A 25725-nucleotide genomic window follows, 5' to 3' on the forward strand; every position below is an offset into this window, starting at 1 on the left:
AATGACAGAATGGAGAACAAGAGAAGGGATAGGGAGAAAGATATGAGATAGATAGATAGATAGATAGATAGATAGATAGATAGATAGATAGATAGATAGATAATAGATAGATAGGAGATAGATAGAGAGATAGATAGATAGATAGATAGATAGATAGATAGATAGATAGATAGATGATAGATAGATAGGAGATAGATAGATGATAGATAGATAGGAGATAGATAGATAGATAGATGATAGATAGATATATAGATAGATAGATAGATAGATAGATAGATAGATAGGAGATAGATAGATAGATAGATAGATAGATAGATAGATAGATAGGAGATAGATAGATAGATAGATAGATAGATAGATAGGGGATAGATAGATAGATAGATAGATAGGAGATAGATAGATAGATAGATGATAGATAGGAGATAGATAGAGAGATAGATAGATAGATAGATAGATAGATAGATAGATAGATAGATAGATAGATAGGAGATAGATAGATAGATAGATAGATAGATAGATAGATAGGAGATAGATAGATAGATAGATAGATAGATAGATACATAGATAGGAGATAGATAGATAGATAGGAGATAGATAGATAGATAGATAGATAGATAGATAGATAGGAGATAGATAGATAGGAGATGGATGTAATAGATAGATAGATAGATAGATAGATAGATAGATAGGAGATAGATAGATAGGAGATGGATGTAATAGATAGATAGATAGATAGATAGATAGATAGATAGATAGGAGATAGATAGATAGATAGATAGATAGATAGATAGATAGATAGGAGATAAATAGATGATAGATAGATAGATAGATAGATAGATAGATAGATAGATAGATAGATAGGAGATAGGAGATAGATAGATAGGAGATAGATAGATAGATAGATAGATAGATAGATAGATAGATAGATAGATAGGAGATAGATACTCATAGATAGTCATGTGACTTGATAAAATTACCCCCCCCCCCCCCCACCCACACACATATATGATTTGTCTGTGACTTTCTCTCTATATACTGTGTCAGTAGTGATGTAAGCACACACACACAGTCTCCATATTTCCGCAGTATAGTTCCATGTACAGGCCTATTATTTGATGACTTTGTGCGGCTGCCTCCCCGGTGTTAATACATAAACCCGTCCATGTGTATGCAGTCCGCCGGCTTTCTAGGAGCGTAAAAGAAAATGGCATTGTGTCTCCTAGGAAGTCGTGTCTCACTGATGCTCTCAGACATGGAAATGACACAGTAATTAACTTAGTAGGTTTTAGTGGTGGGGGAGGAGCTGTTCCCATCATCCATCTGCGGAGACGCTGTAATATTATGTCGTATGGCATGCCCCACCCTACGCTCCATCCTTCTCTATTTGGGATTTGGAGGCCTTTGGACCAATACAGACTTTTTGTTGTTTTTTTGTGTGTGTGCGTGTTAGTGACCTTAATACAAACCATACCCTTAGCTCTGAGACAAGAGAAAGGGAGGTGGGGATCACAAAGGAGCTGCCTGCTCCACTATGGGAGCTGATTTGTAATGATCCCAGTGTTTATGGAATGAGAACAGACAAGGAGTTGAGGAGGAGGCGGAGGGGGGGGGGGGGGGTTGTCAAAGTGAAACAAAAAGACAAGGGGAAGAGAAGGCAAACATGTATTCAGGGGCAGACGCAGTGACCAGGGTCAGCGCAGAGATGGAGACCCCAAGAGCAGCTGTGCAATTATCCCCAAATTATGCACAGACTCCAACATTCCAGGAATCAGGCCCGGACGGGATCCCCACACGGTCCAGGATCTGGAGGAAGAGGCAACCACTAGAATTGTAGATTATTACGGGTACGATCACATCTGAACGGTGAACGGATTAGATAACAAACGGTATAAGGTCATCCGATTCAAAAAAAAAAATTCCCATGGATGTCAAAGAAAAAAAAGAAGATCCATTGTGGGAATAAAGAACAGATTGGACGACTGATTATCACCCTGATGCCATCCGTGCATCCGTTGCCCAATCTGTCGTCCATTGACCTAAATGTAAAAGAGTCCAAAATCCTCAACAGCTTTTTGAACTGTTGCGTTTTCCTCGACTTTTTTTTTTTTTTTTTTCAAAAGAAGAGGATGAAAAATAGTAGTGTGAACCGGGCCCGGGATGGTGGTGAATGGCTGTGATGATGTAACTGCTGACAGCCGAGGCTATAATGAGAGAAACTGGTGTGAAATCCTGAATGCAGAAACATAACAATGGGGTCCAGGCCACAAAAACGCCAGCGCAATGGACGTCCAGCCATTGGAACAAATTAATAAATACGTGAAAACCACACCGTGGGAACTTTATTTTTAGCAGCCTCTCGGTAATATATGCTAATGTATTCATATACCAATTATGCCAGCAAAGCGGTGATATATGGTGACAGTACTCATGACCAGTGTTTTAATGGCGAAAAGAGGGGAAGAAAAAAAAAAAAGCGTGGCCGCATAGGCTTCAACATCTGCTGTGCATATGGCTGACCCTTTGTATGATAGAAAAAGACCCACAATGCACTGCAGGGGACGCCGACGCCGACGTTGCATCAAGGGTTAAAAAAGCAGAAAGGATTTGATGGGTTCCGAAACATTTTGGAATTTTTTATTTTAAAGCTGGCGAGAAGGGTTAACAAGTCGTTCCCACTACTTGTCTGGAGCACACCAACAATAAAAACATTGGCTCGTGAAAGCGAACTCGCTGCCAGCAAGACACAGTGCGAGTGAAAAGTCCGTTCTGTTTTCATTACATCTCTGGGATTTCCGGATTCCAAATCCCCAGATACTCCACCCACTATTTTAGCTTTCACCCCAAGTGATGGAGGGGAAGGGGATGAAATGTTTAAAGTCTGAAGGGACAGATGGATGGATTGATGGATGGATGGATAGATAGATAGATAGATAGATAGATAGATAGATAGATAGATAGATAGATAGATAGATAGGAGATAGATAGATGATAGATAGATAGATAGATAGATAGATAGATAGATAGATAGGAGATAGACAGATAGATAGGAGATAGATAGATAGATAGATAGATAGATAGATAGATAGATAGATAGACAGACAGGAGATAGATAGACAGATAGATAGAAGATAGATAGATAGATAGATAGATAGATAGATAGATAGATAGATAGAAGATAGATAGATAGATAGATAGATAGATAGATAGATAGATTATAAATAAATAAATAGATAGATAGGAGATAGATAGATAGATGATAGATAGGAGATAGATAGATAGATAGATAGATAGATAGATAGATAGATAGATAGATAGATAGATAGATAGGAGATAGATAGATAGATAGATAGGAGATAGATAGATAGGAGATAGATAGATAGATAGATAGATAGATAGATAGATAATAGATAGATAGATAGATAGATAGATAGATAGATTATAAATAGATAGATAGAAGATAGATAGATAGATAGATAGATAGATAGATAGATAGATAGAAGATAGATAGATAGATAGGAGATAGATAGATAGATAGATAGATAGATAGATAGATAGATAGATAGGAGATAGATAGATAGATAGATAGGAGATAGATAGATAGATAGATAGATAGATAGATAGATAGATAGGAGATAGATAGGAGATAGATAGATAGATAGATAGATAGATAGATAGATAGATAGGAGATAGATAGATAGATAGATAGATAGATAGATAGATAGATAAATAGGAGATAGATAGATAGATAGATAGATAGATAAATAGATAGATAGATAGATAGAAGATAGATAGATAGATAGATAGATAGATAGATAGATACGTAATAGATAGATAGATAGATAGATAGATAGATAGATAGATAGATAGATAGGAGATAGATAGATAGATAGATAGATAGATAGGAGATAGATAGATAGATAGATAGATAGATAAATAGGAGATAGATAGATAGATAGATAGATAGAATAAGAGATAGATAGATAGATAGATAGATAGATAGATAGATAGAATAAGAGATAGATAGATAGATAGATAGATAGATAGATAGATAGATAGATGAAAGATATATGGAATAAGGGATGTATAGTTATAATATAGACAGATATGATATAGATAATAGAAAGAAAGAAAATAGATAGATAATTATATAAATAAATGGAGACTCTCTAGGAGATAGATTGCATCCAGTATATAACACACCCAGTATAACCCCAAGACATGTTAGGTAATGTGTCACACAGCAGAGTACAGGGGTCTCCCGCAGCCCACCATTGTACAGGGTGTGACAGTAGTGTCCCCGCTCGGCTGTAGAGGGTGTGGCGGTGGTGCGGTGCCATCCTTTGGCTGAGAGCTCTGGGTAACAGGAGGTGTGATGCTGGCACACTCTGGCATGTAGTAGGCGTGAATCTTGCTGGCTCTGGTGTGTTGTAGGAGGAGTGATGCTGGTGTCGTAGGAGACGGCAGAAGGTGTGATAATGTTTCAGCATGTCGTATGATCACACAAGCACAGGGCCCAGATGAAGTTTGATGGTGACACAATGTGGGGTGTCGAGGGAAGTATGAAACCAATACTGTACACAGCAGGAAGAGTGAAAGTGGCAGTGTGCGCAGGAAGCGGGTTGGCGTTCCTGTAACGTGTAGAGGAGGAATTACTTATGTTCCAGCATCACTCATTCCTGCAGTAACAGGAGCTTACAATCTATACACTGGAAACGACGACATGGGGTAAGAAGGGTAAGAAGGAACGAAGCCCATCGGAGGAAACCCATGTGTCCATCATGTGAACAAGCACATGACTGGGACCCTACAAAACGGAAGCCTGGTGTCTCACATGGTATGGAGGACACCTGCTGCAGTATACGAGAACAGGCGGAGGAGCAATGGGGGTCAATATACTCAGATTCTCATTATAGACCCACTGCCCCCATAGAAGCACCTGCTGGTGAAAACCTAAACCGGGACGTGATCTCCACCAAAACTGTAATGGCAGACAGGGGCGTAGCTAGGATTCACACGGCCCCATAGCAAAAAAATTTACGCACAACACAAAGCACTGCACATAATTGCCAGCTGGAGAACAGGGGTCAGAGGTTATCAGTGCAGTGAAGCAGAGATCTCTGTCTTCTGCTTGTTTACCTTTTTTTTTGTGTTGTAGCATGTAAGTAAACATTGAGTCACTTACACACTGCAGTACATAAGGGGTTAAGCAGAAGGACAAGGGCTGTTACCTTTTCCCCCGGGCCCCCCTCCTGAACGGGCTCCATAGCAACTGCCTACGCTGCCTCTATGGTAGCTACGCCACTGACGGCAGATAACAAAGTGCTTAAAGGGGTAACCCCAAGATTAAAGTTATCCCTTATGCACAGGATAGGGTTAACTAGCTGGGATTGACACACATTACAAGAACGGGGGTCAAACGGAGAGGCGCTGCGCATGCTCATCCACCACTCCCCAGTTCCCAGACACACACACCCCCGATCAGCTGGTTACCACCTACCAAGTTACCAAGTCAGAAATGGAACATTGTAACTTCCTTCTGGGGAATGCTCTCTCTAGTGTCAGGCAGCTGCTGAAAAGGGCCTCATTTTTATTGTTGTTGCCTCATACCTGTAATTTTGATAATTTGCTCCAATCTGACCCAATCTACTCAAATAGACACCTGAAATCAGGCCTGTACATTGAGCCTGACCGGAGGGGTTTGCCGAAGCGGTAGAGTTTCGAGGTTCTGCCCGGCTCTGTCCTTGCTGTAACAAATACATTCTCAGTAGGAGCGTGAAACCTATTTTTACAATAACAAAGTACATTTCTTGCATAGTTCACAAAGATAATTGGAGAAGAAGGACTGGACGCAGATAATCCAGATAGTGTGCAGGTGGTTTGTATCAGTAATAACATGTCATACGCTACATTCTTCTCCACGCTGGCCCCTTCCCAACCCCTTACCCTTTACACGTAATAGAGCGGGCCAGAAGGCGGATAGGTAGCGGTGTAAACTAAAGGGCAACTGACCATCAATTAAAAAGAGAGGGGGCGGCCGAGCATGATGGGAGTTGTAGTTTTGCAAGAGATGGAGAAGCCCAAGTTAAGCCTATAGACCACATAAAATCATAAGATTCCTATATATTTCAATGTAAGCAATGATAAAAATGAGGCCCCTTTCAGCAGCCGCCTGACACCACCACCCTCATAATCTATAATTGTGGCCCCCTCTTTCCACAGCCCTGCTGAATATATACATGGCAACATATATATGACATATCGACAGGATACGACCACTGGGACCCCAAACAGGACCAGTCACTCTCCATTATAGTCTACGGGAGACAAGGAAACAGCCATATAATGAATGAAGCATGAGCGGATCACAGACATTGTGGGAGATTTATCAAACATGGTGTAAAGTGAAACTGGCTCAGTTGCCCCTAGCAACCAATCAGATTCCACCTTTCATTTTCTATAGAGTCTGTGAGGAATGAAAGGTGGAATCTGATTGGTTGCTAGGGGCAACTGAGACAGTTTCACTTTACACCATGTTTGATAAATCTCCCCTCATTGTTTTCTACACCGGTTTTCTCCCCTGGGTAGGGCTGATTTTTCTGATCTATATCGTAAAATCTATTCTACTCATTTAAACAACTCCAAGTAAAGCTACTGTGTCTGCCCTTCGCGCCATCTTGATGCACTTCCTAAGTATCCCTAGTCCCCATGGGTGTAACTATAGTCATAGCAGCTTAAGTGTAGTTTAAAGGCCTTGACCCCACTTATCCCTGGCTAGAGTAGTCTAGTCTGACACTTAGAAGGAGCTGACCTTCTAAAGACAAGCCCACTGACTTACAAAAATTTTCAGAGGGAAAAGTTGGAAACCAAAAATTTGGAAAAATTGGAGGGGAAAAAAAGAAAAGAAAATAAAACATACATATAAAATAAAGGTATATGTCCTACAGTATAATATAGGGTGTTTGTAAGAAATTAAAAAAAAAAAAATTTTTGTAAAAAGTCAAAAAAGCTATAAAGGCCTATATATATATAGAGAGAGAGAGATATGTCACATACGATAATAAAGACGATAAAAATACCTTCAGCTCCTCTGATATAGAGGGGGAAAAAAAACACAGCGGACAGACTGAACTTTAGTGTTGTCCTTGAGCTCTGGACGATAACTATATTACCCGGCTACAAAAATACCAGCATGAGCAACTGAGCGTATAAACTGCATTTATTTCGTGAGATGTTTCCTGGTGAGCGGACGGCGGCAATGGATGAACAGTGACCGTCCAGCCCCGTGTTATTTCCGTGTGAAGAATGCCGAGTCTTGTGATGACCCCGGGGCCCTTATCTAATCTATTCTATAGAAGTGAACTGTAAAAGTGTGACAGACGACCGCTGACACACCTTCAGCCTCTGCCGCATACCTGCCTCTAAATACACCATGAATGTCAGCTCTTTAGCACTAAGGTATGTGGGTGGCTGCAGGACTGTACATGGTGGCCTCTTAGGACCACACATTTAAAGGGACACTCTAAGTTACGACTGTACTGTCATATACGAGGCCAACCTCTGTCCCCCCCCCCGAAATATAGTCAATAAAGCTGTAAAATACAAAAAAAAAATTGTTAGATTGTCTTAGATAAATCCTATTCATTCCAATGGGGCTGTTGTGGCGGGAACCACATGGATTTCTGCAGCCCCCTTTCCAATTGAAAAAAATTTGTGCACCACATCTGTCACATGTGAACTCGCCCTGGAAAAGTGTGCCGGCGCCTTCCATGGCAGTAACGCTTCCGATTTACAGTATACACCTCTCGTATTTAACGCTTATTAGAATATAGCGAATTTTTCCTGTACTTATATATAGACTGATGTGGTGGTTAATGCTTTATACATGGTCACTGCTTTGAAATCAATAGGCACCTATAAAGCTTTAGGCTGGTGCAGCAGAGCTGAATATGTTATGTTACTGAATAGTAGAGCTATAGTTGGTGTAGCAGAGCTGAATATGTTAAGTTACTAAAAATCAGAGTTTTAGCTGGTGTAGCAGAGCTGAATATATGTTACTGAATAGCAGAGCTATAGCTTCTGTAGTAGAGCTGAATATGTTATGTTACTGAAAAACAGAGCAATAGCTGGAGCAGCAGAGCTGAATATGTTATGTTACTGAATAGCAGAGCTATAGCTTGTGTAGCAGAACTGAATACTGTATGTTATGTTACTGAAAAGCAGAGCTATAGCTGGTGCAGCAGAGGTGAATATGTTATGTTACTGAATAGTAGAGCTATAGCTTGTGTAGCAGAGCTGAATATGTTATGTTACTGAATAGCACAGCTATAGCTGGTGCAGCAGAGCTGAATATGTTATGTTACTGAATAGCAGAACTGTAGCTGGTGCAGCAAAGCTGAATATGTTACTTTGGTCCTGGAGCTATTTATGGGCTCAGCCCTCCAGCTGTGGCAAAACTACAATTCCCATCATGGCTGGACAGTCTTCGGCTGTCCAGGTATGATGGGAGTTGTAGTTTTGCCACAGCCAGAGGGCCGAAGGTTCCCTATCCCTGGTGTATACGAATAAAACCTGCAGTCCTATGTCAGATGCCGTTATTAGATGACAAACTCATCTTCAAAAAAAAGAAGGGTCATGTGACCTGGCCTACTTTTTTACATTTTTGCATCTTTTTATACAACTGATCAGGAACAGTATACAGATGAATCCATTGAGAGTGACGTCAGGGATCCAGATTCTTCTTCTTCTGTAATTACACGGCGGCAGTGGCGGTGTACCCCCCTTAGAGGCAGCGACATCAGGTGTCACCGCAGGCCGTCTCCCGCCGATGCCTGTGCGAACCTTCCACATGCCAGGCTTCACAGCATACAGCCTGACACACACACACAAGTGGCCGCCCGGCTTCTTTGAACCGGGGAAAATGCCTGGAATTTTGGTCTATTAAGAATCCTAAGCAGATATGATGAGTGTCAGGGAGCTGCCTTGTTACGGCTAAAGCCCATGATGGCGTACGGCAATAACGGGGACGTATTTAGCGAACGGCAAGGCTGATAATTAGCTGTCAGGACTTAAAAAAAAAAAAAAAAACGGATAATCCCGGCCGCCCCATTCAACAATCAATCGCCGCTGCCACCGCCACCGCCATTCATGGCTTTAACTAATCTCCATTCATAACACAATAATTATAATGGCTTCCTATGTGCCAGGGGCAAGGTTTATCTCCGGGGCCCAGAATAGGCCGGACCCTCACAATCAGGGGGTCACATCTTCTCCACCAACTGTCCTAGAGCGGATTCCTGCACAGTCCTTTAATCCAGCACCAGATTATTAATTTCTGGATTATCAGATGCCAGATTAAAGGAATTGTAATAAAGTGTGGCATCATCTGATGTAGCAGAGATGAGTTTGTCATTTGTCATCTTGTCAAACTAGCTCAGTATTCTACATAGGGTTACTATCACTATACACAGACGATATAGCTCTAATGACATATTCAGCTCTGCTACACCTGTTTTATAAATGTATATGTACATACGTAGCAGAGTTGAGGTTGTCAATTGTTATTAAAATGAATGCACCAAATAGGTCAACCTATTACTATGCAGAAATTCTGTAACCCCATATGTTCAGCTCAGCTACATCTATATACACCTGTATTGATATAGCACAATGGAGTTTGTGACTTATGGCAGAGGTTTTATCTCTACGCACAATAAGGCCGAGGTGACATATTCAGCTCTGCTACATCTATTATCTAAATTATTCCTAATATAAAAATGTAGCAATGAGTTTGTCATTTTATCTCAAAATCTTACATGGGACTGCAGGTAAACTTATAGCAAAGGCTTTATTGCTATACACAAATGATGTGGCCCCAGGGCCTAAACAGCTCTGCTACATCTGCATCTATGTTATTAAAATTCTCCTCTTCCACTTCAAGCCTAAGGTATACAGATGTAGGCAAGATGAGTTTGCTATCTTATCATGGTATCTCAGTATTGTACATAGGACTGCAGGTACATTTCTGTATAGGATGATAGAAGATTTATCACTATACACAAATGATGTAGCCCCAGGAGCCGAATAACAAATTCAGCTCTGCGTCATCTAAATATTCTCTATACAGCAAGAGCAGGAGTTTACATCATAGGGGCAGATTTATCAAACATGGTGTAAAGTGAAACTGGGGCAGTTGCCCCTAGCAACCAATCAGATTCCACCTTTCATTTTCCAAAGAGTCTACGAGGAATGAATGATGGAATCTGATTGGTTGCTAGGGGCAACTGAGCCAGTTTCACTTTACACCATGTTTAATAAATCTACCCCATGGTGTAAAGTGAAACTGGCTCAGTCGCCCCTAGCAACCAATCAGATTCCACTTTTCATTCCTCACAGACTCTTTGGGAAATGAAAAGTGGAATCTGATTGGTAGCTAGGGGCAACTGAGCCAATTCTACTTTACACCATGTTTGATAAATCTCCCCCATGATGTAGGCCCAGAACATATTCAGCTCTGCTACATCTATACACACCTGTTCTAGTCTATTCCAGAATATAATATAGAAATGTAGCAGAGCTGAGTTTGTAATTTAGCAAACTCAAGGTTATATTGTGATCTCCTTATCCGAAAACTCAGCTCTGCTACATAGACCTGTTCCTAAGAAACTTTTTCCTATGGCTGACGCAGCAAGTCTCCGCTCTTATTTTTGGGATTAACCTATAATTGCTTTAAAAGTTGGGGAGGAAATCACTGCCAGAAAACTCCTGACAAAGAGAATAAAGTGTTGTGAGCACATCCAAGGAGGAAGGAGGGAGAAGCCAAGACTCCCAGACAGTAACACCAGGAAATAAGAATATCTGTCATATGAGAATACACATAATACTGCCCCGTAATATACCGACGCTCCATTATCTGACACTGTGTTTTGGCTGCTCCTTAACCATAGTAATCTGCAAAAAGCATGCTGGGAGAAGCGGCCCCCTCTGCTCTGCCGCTCCGGAGCTATAGGGCCTGATAGACAGGCGCTGCAACGACCTCCGGCTCTCTACTACTACTACTATAATCCTCACATGGCAAACAGTATCCTGGGGAACTACAACTCCCAGCAAGCTAACAGTAGAGGTCCTACTTCTGCACTCTTTAGGTTTATATTGTTATAGTACAGGGATGGGGAACCTTTGGCCCTCCAGCTGTTGCAAAACTACAACACCCATCATGCCTGGACAGCCTTCGGCTGTCCAGGCATGATGGGTGTTGTAGTTTTGCAACAGCTGGAGGGCCAAAGGTTCCCCATCCCTGTAATAGTAGAACAAATCCCATCATGTCCTGACTGTCTTGCTCTGCAATCTATGGGTCTCCAGTTGTTTAAGTACTATAACTCCCATCATGCTTTCACTGCCCCAGATTTGGATTTTGATAGGAGTTGTAGTCTTGCTACAGCTGGAGGGCCGAGGGTTCCCCATCCCTGTTATAGTAAAACAAATCCCATCTTGCCCTGACTGCCTTGGTCTGCAATCTATGGGTCTCCAGTTATGTCAGTACTATAACTCCCATCATGCTGTCACTGGCTAAGATTGGAAATTGGCGGTCTGCACCCTGAAGCAGCTTCTAAACGTATTCATTTTGTGGAACTACAACATCCAGCATGCCATACAGCAACTCCCATCATGCTATGGCAACCCATGGCCAATAGACTCTCCATACTAGACACTGACATAGACTCTCAAGGCATGCTGGGGGTTGTAGTTCCAGAATAAGCAGTATATATATATATAGATTCCTGCATCAGAGATGGGATGACGACAAGTTTTTGCATTCTAGGAAAACGTAAAAAGGAACTCTCCTTCACACAGGCTTCAGTATAAATAGGTTTAGGATTAGCGCTAATCCTCCGACTTCTAACATGCAAATCAATGCAACTTCAGACTCATAAGGTAGTGAGAGTATCCGTGCCAGGCAGATGAAAGCTGCGACTTCACATGATAGCAGCCGAGATACTGACGCTTTCATCTGATGATTAAACGGCTGCTTATTACATATAACTACCGAGAAGAAGAGAGGTCAGTGCCCCCGGCGATGCCGCAGACACGGGGGCCCGGTGCTATTCACTGCCCCTTTATTCTCAATAGGCAGCGGCTTAAATATGGATTCAATAACAAGCTTGCTAATCCGACCCTCGAGTGATGATCTTGGGAAGTAGGGGGCGCTATGACGTGTATACACATTACCTGTCTATATTAATGGGTACCTATATGGGCACCTACATGGCTCCCTAATACCCAATAGAAAAGAATATCCTGCAAAAGAGTCTATTGGTGAACTACAACTCCCAGCAAGTGGAAAAATGGGTGACTATATAGCTCCCTACTGCCCTATAGAAAAGCCTCACCCCCTCCAACAAGGAGCTTCTTCTTCCCTAATGTGCTTGTTATAGTAAATACATATCTTCCTAGAACGCTATATTGTATACTGTTATTCCCCCTGGAAATGTGTTTATGGGCGTCACCATTCCCTTTGCCAGTAAAGTGAGTCAGCACTGATTGGACGGAGTCATAGTGCACCCGGACACGCCCCCATCAACGAGGGGAATGGGAACACCCAGTTGTTTTCCAGGAGGAATAACAGAGGAGCGGCACAATGCTGTTTTCTAAGAATTGACGGTTTATGGGGAATAGAAGTATTTACTAACATAGACATCACTGGAGAACGGACAGGACGTCTTTAGGGATCAGCGAACTTCGAGCATGCTTGGATTCATCAGAGCCTAAACGCTCTACATTTGATTACCGGTGGCTGATGAAGTTGGATGCAGTCCCGGAAAACATGGATACAGCCTGTGGCCTATGATAGTATCCACGTTTTCCAGGCATCCAACTTCTTCAGTCATCAATAATCAAATGCAGAGCGTCTGGGGCCTGATGAATCCGAGCATGCTTGAGGTTCGCTCATCTCTGGACGTCTTTTATCTCGTAAATATAAGGTGTGTTTTTGTACCTATAACCTGGAGACAATCACTATGGAATGGACCAAATCCTATAATGAAAAAATTTCCTTGTATAGTGAAATGCACGAGTCACTAAAGATGATGATGATGATAATGATGATTTGTAGAAAAAAAAATTTCAAAATCTTAAAATTTGGCAAATATTTTTTTAAAAATCTAGAACCAATTTTTGAAGGTCTAACTAGAACCCGCCCAGCCACTGCCTAGCCCTGGTCCTGTACACACTGACCCATTCTTGTGGACATCATCACCATCTCCACAGCAGCAGACAATGGCACCGTACCTGCAATATTCTCCTGCTTCGGGCAAATTCCTTTCGTAGGTGTGAGAAGACGGTCTTCCTCATCGGGCGTGACTTGGATACCGATTTCCACCGGCTCTGCCACTTTCCTGAGCTCGGAGCGAGATGGGGGCGGAGGACTACTTTTATCCAGACTTTTTTCATAGCAGCCTCCGCTCGGACCTCCGCACTGTTTTTTCTTGTGCTCTATAAAAACCAAGATGTCTCCCAGCGGGAAGTTCATTTGACACTGTCCACATGTTAACAAGTCTGGGTCAGTCCCGCTGCCGGACAGGCTGATGGTCCCCGGCTCTGAGATGGGGAGACCGTCGTCTTCATCAGTGATTACCGTTTGGACATGGTGCTCTTCGGCTGTAATGGAGAACAACATAAGAAATATGAGGAGCTAAAAACAAATTGGAAAATAATTCCTAAATTTGTTTAAAAAAATTAACAATGCCGTAATTTAAGGCACTGCTAATCTTCCCTTCAAAATGACAGAACCTGAGGAACCTCAATGGGGTCAGTCCGGCTGTGCTGGTAGCTGTTTACGGATGCAGCACAGCATTGTGGCTTCCTTTTTAAACAGAAGCAGCAAGAAGGTGTGAACAGGGCCTTATCTGTTTTTGAGAAAGCTGAGTGACAACCATTAGGCCCACCGGGGTTGTTACAGATGCAGCTTCTCTCTCAGATTCAGAGGGAAAAAATAGTACGTCATGTATTGTTAACCTGAGGAACCTCAATGGGGTCACTCTCGCTCCCTGGTATCTGTTGCCTACTGGATCCCTATGGTTGTATACAGAAGCAGATGTGAACAGGGCCTTATCTGTTTCAGGGAAAGCTGAGTGGCAACCAACAGGCCCCCAGGGGTTGTGACAAAGACAGTCTCTACTGCAGGTTCAGTCATATTTAAAGGGAAACTAAACCTCTACAGAGTCCCTCTCGATCCCTGGTGTCTGACAGATCCGGAAGAGCATGTGGCTTACTTTATATACAGCTTTCCTATCTGTTTCTTGGAAAGCCGAGTAAGAATCGGATGGCCTACAAGCCTTGTCCCACAGCAGTCTAGCTTTACCCCTATAATACTAGAAAGATTTCCCATTCAGGAGTCTGGGAAAGCTCAGTAGCAACTAGACTTGTCCCACAGCAGTCTAGCTCTATGTAACTAGGTGGATCTGCCATTCAGGAGTCTAGAAAAGTTGAGTGACTACCTTCTCTGCAGCAAAGTATATATCCCTAATCTTATATTTCTGCAACCATCAAGTCCTTGATGGCTTCAGGCGGCCACATTCAGCTTCTCGGATACCTGAGCGCTAAGCTACCAGGGGATAATTGTACTTGTCCACATACTGATCCACTGTAACAGACAACCTTTTTTTTATCCCCATAAAGCGCGCCTGAGGACATTTGTGCTAAAGCTATCAATGGCATAAACAAGTCTAAAAACAGATAGATGTCTCCTAATAGCTGCCGATTCCTGTAACGTCCCCCTCCCCCTCCCCTTCCCTCCATCCTCCCGTCATAGGAGATACAGCATGCCCTTGGCGGTACATATCACTGGAGATCTTACCTGTATACTCTCTCACTCTAACCACAGACTATTTACATCTATCAATATATGTACAGTAAAAAAAAAAAAAACTATATGCAGTATATAAAAAATTTTAATAAAAAACTTCAAAAAATTCAAATTTCAACACCACGAGACGATCCCTTTTCCAAAATGTAACTGGTATTGTAGCCGACAACAAACAGCCTGTTTATCGCTGGCGAGATTACTCAGGGTTGTATTTAATTGCAAGGGAAAGTCGAAACTGTGGCAGATGATTTTTCTTTTTTTTTTTTTTTGCCTAACCAGCTGCTTGTGATAATAGGCAGGACGGAGCCGGACCAAAAATAATAAAAAAATTAGCACAAAACTGTCAAAAAATGTGTGGATTTTTGGTGTTGGAATAGTCAGATCATGGCAGATACAATGAAGAGAATATTTATAACGGGACTTTATAGGTTCACCTGGTTCGAGGAAATCTGGGGTGGTCATTCAGCTTTCTCAGAACCAAGAGAGCCTAGTAATACAAGAGCTGCCATGTTTAGGAAGATGGAGGTAAGAACCCTTAAAGGGGCTGTTTGGCGGCCATCTTGGTTGCCACCTAGGCTTTCAGAAACCGATAATACACATAGAACAGAATGTAAGACAACTATATACATTATACTCAGCTAATAAAATGTTACAGGCCCTTTAGGGACACCAATGCTTACATAGGCCTCAAGGTGTGAGATATATATATATATATATATATATATATATATATATATGATATAACTGATGACATAGTCATATAGTAATAAAAGACGCTACTATATCTCAATGGTCTATTATGATGTAACTAGAACTTTTTGTAAAATTTAACTTCATTTGGGTTAAACACTGCCAACCAATCAGATGATTCCTTTAAAGGCCTAACATCTCTACAACACCGACCACAGGTGTATTCCTGCTAAGAGATGAAGCAGTGCTGAGTTTATTTCTTTGGCACGACCCGATCCATCGCAGTGTGTGGTTTTACATCACTTGCGGCATGATCGTAGCGAGCAAAGCTGCCGCCTTTCACGAGTTCAGCTCTGCTACATGTTGATCTAGTGTCACCATGTTGTGAAAAGAGGCAACAGAGAAATGTTAGGGTCTCCCAACACTCTTATAACGTCCCTAGCATTAACCCTAGCCCTACCAGACCAATGTAAATACCCAATACAGCCTCTCCCCCTATACTGCAAGTTAGTTGACTAATACATAGCATTTCCGGCCCACCTTTTTTTTTCTTCCACCAACCCTTTATGGATCTTTACAGATGAAGCTGAGCTGAATTTGTCACTTAACCCCTTGGGGCTACATAGTTACCCAATCCTATAATCTCATAGGTTCCCAAGGCCTGACATTTGCTACGGGCGTGAGCTACTTTTCTATAGCTTTCTAGTGATCTGTATTCCTAACATCTACAGGTGTGATATAAAATCATATATATGTACCAACTCGGCTCTGCTGCACCTGGTAAACTCAGCTCCACTACTCCTCCATGCATTCTAATAATAGATCAATCATATTCCCCAGATACTGCGCGTGCTGCAGGATCCAAGTGCACTGAGGTAAAACTGTTTTATAAGCACAAGATGCTCGCAAATGGTCGAACAGATAAGACTCCTTAAGACTATATTGGGAATAGGCTGGAATTGAAGAATCTACATCAAGAATACAGTCGACACAAGGCGTTTTACCAAAAAAATTAATAAAAAATGAGATTTTCGACCACTTCAGGCTTTGAAGGACCGCTGACAGATTACAGAGAGCAATAGACTGCAAGCCACTTAACAAATTAAGCGGATAAAGTAGAAAAAAAAATCTAGAATATGAAGTCACCCCAGGTATAATTGTGCCCACTCTCTGCAGACAAATAGGGACAAAAAAATTACCAAAAAAAAATAAAAAATCTAAAAATGCATAAAAAATCAGTGCAAGCTGTTACAGTATAATAGCCAAATAACCGATGCAAATGAAACTACCTGAGAACATAATGTGTCATGTGAGCTGAGCTGGGATCGGACTAGATGAAATATTAGACATACTGTATAAAGTATTAAAGGGGGGTGAATAGAATCAGGTATCTGAGGGGATACGGCCATATAAAACACCAAAGAAAAGCATAAAAAAATATAAAAAGTATAGTACATAATAATAAGGAGGTAGCGTCAATTTTTGTTCTTTAATATCACGGAATAGACTGGTTTATTGAATTTTACATCAAATTAAATTTTTGGGCCAGATTTTACATCCCACGACCCCCACACTGTACAAACTATACTAAATCCTACAGACGAGATAAAGCGAGGTCACCAAAGGAAATCATTCCGGACCCAAATTTTCTTTCATGCATTAACTTTATATAATATTTTTTATTTTTTTTACCTTTTTACCTTCTAATTTGTTTTTCACAATTTTTTTAATTTTTACAAAGGAGAAAAAAAAAACATGCGCCACAACAAGTCGCCGGTGTTAACAGCTTGTCTTTTAAGGTGATGTATTTTTCCCTCTCGCAGTTTGCGACCATGGAAGGAAGGCTCATCTAAGGTTTATTGAAAATATAAATATACTTTATTGAAAAAGCATTTATTGAGCCTATAAATATGCAGAAGGTGGGGGGGGGGGGGCTGGTTAGGCTAATGCAAACTGTGCACATTTTTTTTTGTGATAGACAAAGGGGAAAAAAAATATATTTTTTATCATTTTTCTAAAAATTTCAATCAAATTTTTGAAATTAAAAAAAAATAACGATGACGCATTTCGAGCTCGTTTAAATGATAGCGAGTAGAACAGGGAGCAACTCCCTTTCGATGAACTCTTTTATGTCTGGGCTGCGTGCTCAGGGTGCAGTGGGCTTTCCAAAAACAAAATAGAAAGATGGAGTTAATTTTTTTTTTTTGTTTTATGCAATTTGTTTATACACGTTATATACACTGCAGAATGAAGTGCAACGAGTTACATTAACATATGAATTATTCTAATTGTGGAAATGTTCCGGAATAGTGAAAAGACGTGTACAGGTCTGTTCACTAGTGAGATATGCAGCAGGGTACACACTCATCAGATAGGTTTCTGCTACCCTATATTTAAGGCTGAAGGCTCCTTTGACAGCCATGGTCTTTTGTCTGACCTAATTATTTCACTTGCAGATTAGCAGAAAACCTTGGATTCCTTGCAAATGGTAATTCCCCCCCCCCCCCCCTTTATTCCATGTACCCTAAAAATTACACCATCCTACAAATGGACCTTAATGCACAGGAACAGTGCTGCATCTGCCTATAGGTAACACAAGACACCGACCTCTACATTCATAGCATCTTACAACCTGCCAAGTTTATCATGAATTTTTTGTCAAAGAAACTTTAAAAAAAAAAAAGTGGCGCACTGAAAACGAGAATCGTCCCTGTCAGACGAATTCTGAAAATTTGAACCATTGGACAACAATGAAAACGTAAATAAAAAATAATTGAAACACGAATTTAAAAAAAAAACAAAAACAAAATGAGAAATATTCAAAAACGACAAAAAAATTAATTAAAAAAATTTGAAAAAAAAAAATGAGGAAATGGTAATGCTGACTTGAGTATGCTTATCACTTAGTAAATCTATACACGGTATGTTCTATAGGCTGATTAAGATGTAGTTGTAAACTTCAACCTCCCCCCCCTCCCTTCCTTCTCAGTCTCTGCAGGTCTGTGACATGCGAAGCGAGTGGACTGGACGCAGTTATTAAAGGTACGGACAAAAGCATCAAAAGAACAGGTCGGATTTGCATAAATAAATTTTCTCTTTGTGCCTCAGATGTTGCAGCAGTAAACAGACTTGTATGTTGATTTCAACATTTCACAGTTAAAATACTACGAAGGAATTGCAACCGGCGGCTCCCAATCCTGCAGGCTCAGAGCTCCCCCTAGTAGTCAGAGTCTGTCACTTGTCTGCCTTTAGGGCACTGCTGAAATGTGCAGCCTAAAAAAAATACATACAAAGTAGTCAAGCAAAGTTTATTCTAAAAAAAATTAATTATTTTTTTTTTTTTTTTTAAACAGAAATAAGGCTGGACGCCATGATCAAGTGCCTGCTAAAACCTTATGAATGTCTTCAAGACCCCTCTATTGGTGCGACACCTTGCACACACAAAAAAAAGTTCAAAAAATTTGTAGGGTCTCACAAAGAACTGTAAAACGATGTTGTGGCCCCTTTAAGAGAATAGACTGTTTACAAACTATTTATTAAAAATTTTAATTAAATTAAAAAAATAAAAAAAAGTCGAAGGCCACGGCCACTGGCCATTGATGTGAGCGTGCAGAGTGTGAGCAGTCAGATGTAACATTATAATCTGGGCCGAGATATTTAGTGCATACAAGTCAGGTTCCTTCCTGCACTGTGAGAGACGCCCAACCACAATCATTTTCCTGTGCTGCGCTACCTGTTGGCAATGAAGGGGTTAGCGGCCTTACACGGCCCACAAGCCTCTTTTAGATTTTTACGAAATGAAAAAAATTTAAATAAAAAACCCGACTTTGCTATAAGGATATAAGATGCCTACGTGAAAAGACTGGGGTTCACACCGCGCAGACCATATAGTGAGCTGCCTGCCGCCTGTCATCTCATGGGAAAATCTGCCATCTTTTCGCACGTTGACTGATGAAATCTTAAGGCTGAGATTATGTCATTTATACACGAGAACACTTGAAGCGTGCTCATATATTAAATAAAGAGGGAAGGAATGAAGGGAGGAACGCACACTTTATTTGCTGTCGAGAGGTAAATCCACAGGTAGCGGCCAATAGTCATTAATGGGAACACCGCATACGACGTGCCGGAGAAATAATGGCGTTTAAGGGAACTATGTCAGATGTGATGGTACATACATGGATGGGTGGATGGAAAGATAGATAGATAGATAGATAGATAGATAGATAGATAGATAGATAGATAGGAGATAGATAGATAGATAGATAGATAGATAGGAGATAGATAGATAGATAGATAGATAGATAGATAGATAGATAGATAGGAGATAGATAGATAGATAGATAGATAGATAGATAGATAGATAGATAGGAGATAGGAAATACATAGATAGATAGAAAATAAATAAATAGATAGATAGATAGATAGATAGATAGATAGATAGATAGATGATAGATAGATAGATAAATAAATAGATAGATAGATAGATAGATAGATAGATAGGAGATAGATAGATAGATAGATAGATAGATAGATGATAGATAGATAGATAGATAGATAGATAGATAGGAGATAGATAGATGATAGATAGATAGATAATAGATAGATAGATAGATAGATGGGAGATAGATAGATAGATAGGAGATAGATAGATAGATAGATAGATAATAGATAGATAGATAGATAGATAGATAGATAGATAGATAGATAGGAGATAGATAGATAGATAGATAGATAGATAGATAGATAGATAGATAGATAGTAGATAGATAGATAGATAGATAGATAGATAGACAAAGAAAGTGAGAGAGACAGACAGAAATAGATATAGGAAGGGAAACAGGTGGATGATAGGTAGCCAGATGACAAAAAGAGAGATACAGTAAATAAATAGATAATAGATAGATATGATATAGATAGATGAAGTATATGCACACATAGAGAACTAGATATACCAATGAAGATACACACATCTATACAGATACATAGAACTATATGTTCCAGAGATTATACATACATACATACATACAGATATATACACACATACATACATACATACATACATACAGATATATACACACATACATACAGATACACACATTTCTATAACTATATATACTCATAATGATACCCACATCTATACATACAGATACACACACATAACTATATATTCCGGAGATGCTACACACACATACCTATATACCAATGATGATACCCCCACCTATACAGATACACATTGGTATATATGTCCTATCTACATACACCGATATATATACAGCTCCTTCTATATGTTGGGTAAAGTATAGTATAAAACTTTCTAGCTGCCGCCTGCTGTGCAGTGTGGTGGAGGCTGCTGGGAGCACTGGAGGCCTGAGTCTCAGTAATCTCCCTCCTCAGCCATTATTACAGCCGGCTCCCCCATCACGCTGGGCTTTACCCTCCGTCACTACAAACCAGAGCCCCAATCTCCTCCACACACACACAGGTAGAAGCCCTTTCTAGTCTTTGTACAAACGGAGTGGGAGCCTGTGAGGTGACAGCTCTGGGAGGCAGAAGCCGCTGGTCCCAGTCAGCCAGATTCCTATATAACACAAACCAGAGGGCTTTTACACAATAAACAATAAAAACTGGTTTGACTACTCTCTCTCTCTCCGCACCACATCTGCAGGTATTTTCATGCTACAACATGGACGCTTTCCCTCGCTCGCCCCCTTCCTCTTTTCTTTCTTTGTATTATATATATATATATATTTATTATTATTAGATATATATTATTTGCAGCCGGTTGGGCCGCATGCTGCCTGGGATCACTTGTTTTCAGGTCTGGAGCCAGTAAGTAATGCTGTCTTGTTTATTCAGGAGATGTCAAGCTAATCCACAGCAGAATACAATAAGGCAGGCAGCAGCAGCGGCAGCGGCGACAGCAGCGGAGGACGCTGCCTATAATCAATATACTACAACTCATACAGACAACATGGCAGGGCCCTTTAAATATCTCAGCAACTTGCAAACCTATCACAGACCCTAATACATTCTCTTTTCAATTAGAACTCCTGGTAGGGGATGCAACTCCCATTGTAAAAAATTTTATTTGCATAATTTGCTAATCCCCGAAGGGGGAGGAGGGGAGGATACCCCCCCCCCCAACCCTGGTTAACTACTGTACTTTCCCCTTTTTAAATTTGCATTGCAGCATTGCAAAAAAAGCAGCACGCATGCCTATACTAAAAATAAAAAAAAACTACAGAGACAACAAGACTGGCACTTGTATATCCTATTGCATAGAGCGATCAAATAAAGCATATAAAAGGTGCAAAAAAAAAAGAGAAAAAAGAATCACATTATTCATGGTCTTCAATGGAGACCAGGAATCATTAACCTATAGGCAGTAGAGTGTGACAGGGTGCAACACCACCAGCGACTGTGGCAAAGAAGGGGTTATGCCGGCTGCCAACGCACTTCATGAATATTCAAATGCCTCCAATGATGTCATTTCTGGATCACTGATCAATAGTCCTAAGATCAGGAAGATGTAAACAGCAAAAATATATATATATATACCTACCTGATTTATGTCCTTCTGCATCCCGGACATAAATTTTTTGGGAGGGGGTTCACTGATGCCTCCCCCCTCCAAAAACAACCAAAAGTAAAATTAATAATAATAATAATAAAAGGACAGGCCTCTGTAGTCAAAGGATCCATCTATCCTCTAATCCGGAGAGGGTCAAATATATAAATACATAGAAAAAAAAATGATTTAAAAAAAAAAAAAAATGGAACAAAAAAATATTTACAATGTATGGAGCACCAGAAGCCAGCACCCCGAAATGAAGGAGCGGATGAGTACACCATGTGCACCAGCTGCAGAACACACCACAGAGCTGAAATCTCTCCTCTGACAGCAACAAGACCATCTTGGTGTTTTTTTTTTTTCCCTTTCAAAAAATAGACAAGAAAAAATTGCAGCGTATATAAATATATATATAAAAAATATAATAATCCAAATACGAGGGGAAGAGAAGGGAAGGCTGGCAGCAGTGCAGGCAGCTCTCCCCTGCTAGCCAGGGGAGGGGAGAGAGTCCCTTATATATCCCTATATATATTTATTTATTTAAATTTGTTAAAATCTACCATAAATATTCTGCCATCCCCGGATCGCCCCTCTCCTGGTTCCCCCGGCCGGCAGACACCTCAGGGCTGGGGACCACCACAAGACCAGGGCCATGGGAGTCTTTAGACTTTTATTTTTGAAGGGATAGAAGGGCCGGGATGAAAGGGAGAGGATGCAGCCGGCTGTGAAGCCCGAGCAGGGGGCGGGAAATGAGCTGAGCCCCGGGCCCCCGGCTCCCGTCAGCTTCTCGTGTTCACTGCCTTCACGTCCCTGTCCCTATGTCGCCTGTGTATGAACGCGGTCCTGACCCCGGTGTACACCGTGTAGGGGCACAATCCTAACCTTGTGTATAGCTCATGGATGGACACGAGGCTATTCCCTATGTATGATGAGACACGGAGAAGTTGTCTGCCAAAGTATGAACGTATTCCTGTGCAGGTTTAGGAGCCAATTCTTACCCCAAGGTATGAACATGGTCCTAGCCACATGTATGAGCATACGCCTGTATATCAGCACATGGACTGTTCACATACGTGCAGACGGTATCCAGGTAACCCATGTGTGTACACAGTCCTGTTTCTATATACAACTACAGTCTTATATCATGTACTAATACAGTCCTGTTCTCATGTACTAACACAGTCCTGGTCCTATATACAACTACAGTCTTATATCATGTACTAATACAGTCCTGTTCTCATGTACTAACACAGCCCTGGTCCTATATACAACTACAGTCTTATGTCATGTACTAATACAGTCCTGTCCCTATATACAACTACAGTCTTATATCATGTACTAATACAGTCCTGTTCTCATGTACTAACACAGTCCTGGTCCTGTGTACTAACAAAGTCCTTTTCTCATGTACTAACACAGTCCGGTGCCCATGTATGAATTCAGTCCTGTCTCTCTACCAACAAAAACTTTTTCACATTTACGAATACAGTCTTGTTCTAACGTTTGAACACGAGTCCTGTCCCTGTGAATTATTTCAGTGCTGTCCCTATGTAGTTACATAGTCCTGTTCTCATGTACCAACTCAGTCCTATCCCCATGTACTAACACAGTCCTATCCCCATGTACTAACACAGTCCTTTACCCATGTACTAACACAGTCCTTTACCCATGTACTAACACAGTCCTTTACCCATGTACTAACACAGTCCTTTTCTCTTGTACTAACACAGTCCTTTACCCATGTACTAACACAGTCCTTTACCCATGTACTAACACAGTCCTTTTCTCTTGTACTAACACAGTCCTTTACCCATGTACTAACACAGTCCTTTACCTATGTACTAACACAGTCCTTTACCCATGTACTAACACAGTCCTTTTCTCTTGTACTAACACAGTCCTTTACCCATGTACTAACACAGTCCTTTACCCCTGTACTAACACAGTCCTCTCCCCATGTACTAACACAGTCCTTTACCCATGTACTAACACAGTCCTTTACCCCTGTACTAACACAGTCCTCTCCCCATGTACTAACACAGTCCTTTACCCATGTACTAACACAGTCCTTTACCCATGTACTAACACAGTCCTTTACCCATGTACTAACACAGTCCTTTTCTCTTGTACTAACACAGTTCTCTCCCCATGTACTAACACAGTCCTGTCCACATATACTAACACAGTCCTTTCCCCCAGTACTAAAACAGTCCTGTTTTCATGTACCAACACAGTCCTGTTCTCATGTACACACATAGCCCTATCCACATGTATGATAACAGTCCTGTTCACATGTACAATCAGTCTTGACCCCATGTTCTAACACAGTCCTGTTTTCAAGTACTAACACAGTCCTGTTCCCATGTACAAACACAGTCTATGTAAGAAGCCCCACATATAACCATACCCTCGTCCACATGTATGAACACAACCTTGTCCACATGTATGACCCCGTTACTATCTCCACGTACAATGTCCCTATGTACCCTATGTATACCCCCCTGTCCCCGTGTACCCCACGTATGATCACATTCCTGTATACCAACACCATGTGTGCACTTGACCCCAATAACCTGCCACCTACTTACTTTATTCTCTACAAACAACCATGTCAGATGTGTTATCACCTCATGTATATAGGAATATTAATGGCTCAGTCTTTATCTATTATAGCACATATATATATATATATATATGTACCCCAGCACCTATATAATACACACACAGCACTATATAGTCACGCCACATTTACATGAGATAAATCCTAAAAAAAAAAAACAACAACAAGAAAACACGAAAGACACAACGGCGAGGACCTGTCCGTCTATATACTTATAATGGGCCGTAGATGAGGCGGGGGTCCCCTATAGATGATCACATTGCTTCCTGGTGTCGGCACTCACCCTATATTTTTGGTTACAGGTGGATAACTCTATACCGTATACTTCTACGTCTATTACGATTATTACAGCCGCTCTCTCCTAATAACTCGCTGCTTTGATAGATGACAAATTGACGTTACGTCTTTTTGCAGCTGCGCCACTTCTCACTATTACAGGTGTCCCATGCAGGAGGATCTGCCACACACATGGGTCGTACATATCGCTCTTCATGCTTTATAGGTAAACTTTCCCTGGCTTATACTAACCCCAAGAGCTGATGCTCGTTCCCTGGCATTCCTGACCTGGGCCCTAATCCCTTCTCTGCCATGTTTGCAGCACCCACATGGAGGCAGCCCAGGACATGTGGGTGCCAGCTCCAGGGGAGAGAGATCTCTGTCCCATCTCCAGTGTGCACAGTCTCCCTCCCCTCCTAATAAATTGATCCAGCACCCCCTCCTCTCTCCCCCCTTCTCCCTCCCCAGACTCTGCTGCCAGTTTGGTTGCATTTCCATTTTACAACCAGGCAGTTGTAATTCTGTTATAACCATGTGTTTGTCATTAGCTTTCCCCCCAGCCTGCCTACCTCCCCTTTACCCCTCCAACTTTTAACTGCAACATTCACGTCTACAGCCGCCCAGTACCCTGCAATCTCCTAATGCACAATAATAGTAAAAAAAAAAAAAAAACTTTTTTTTTGCACAATATAAAAACTATTGCAC

The 25725-nt window shown here is 41.1% G+C and overlaps 1 protein-coding gene across 1 annotated transcript in view; it reads right to left on the reverse strand.

Moving 5' to 3' along the window:
• BCL11B (BCL11 transcription factor B) overlaps positions 1-25725 on the reverse strand; it is an 86276-nt gene that overhangs the window by 59380 nt on the left and 1171 nt on the right. The window contains exon 2 of the mRNA XM_069949365.1: positions 13285-13653. Coding sequence (XP_069805466.1) covers positions 13285-13653 — 369 coding nt within the window. The remainder of the gene's footprint in view (positions 1-13284; positions 13654-25725) is intronic.

Source organism: Dendropsophus ebraccatus, chromosome 13 (genome assembly GCF_027789765.1).
Source record: "Dendropsophus ebraccatus isolate aDenEbr1 chromosome 13, aDenEbr1.pat, whole genome shotgun sequence".
NCBI lineage: Eukaryota > Metazoa > Chordata > Amphibia > Anura > Hylidae > Dendropsophus > Dendropsophus ebraccatus.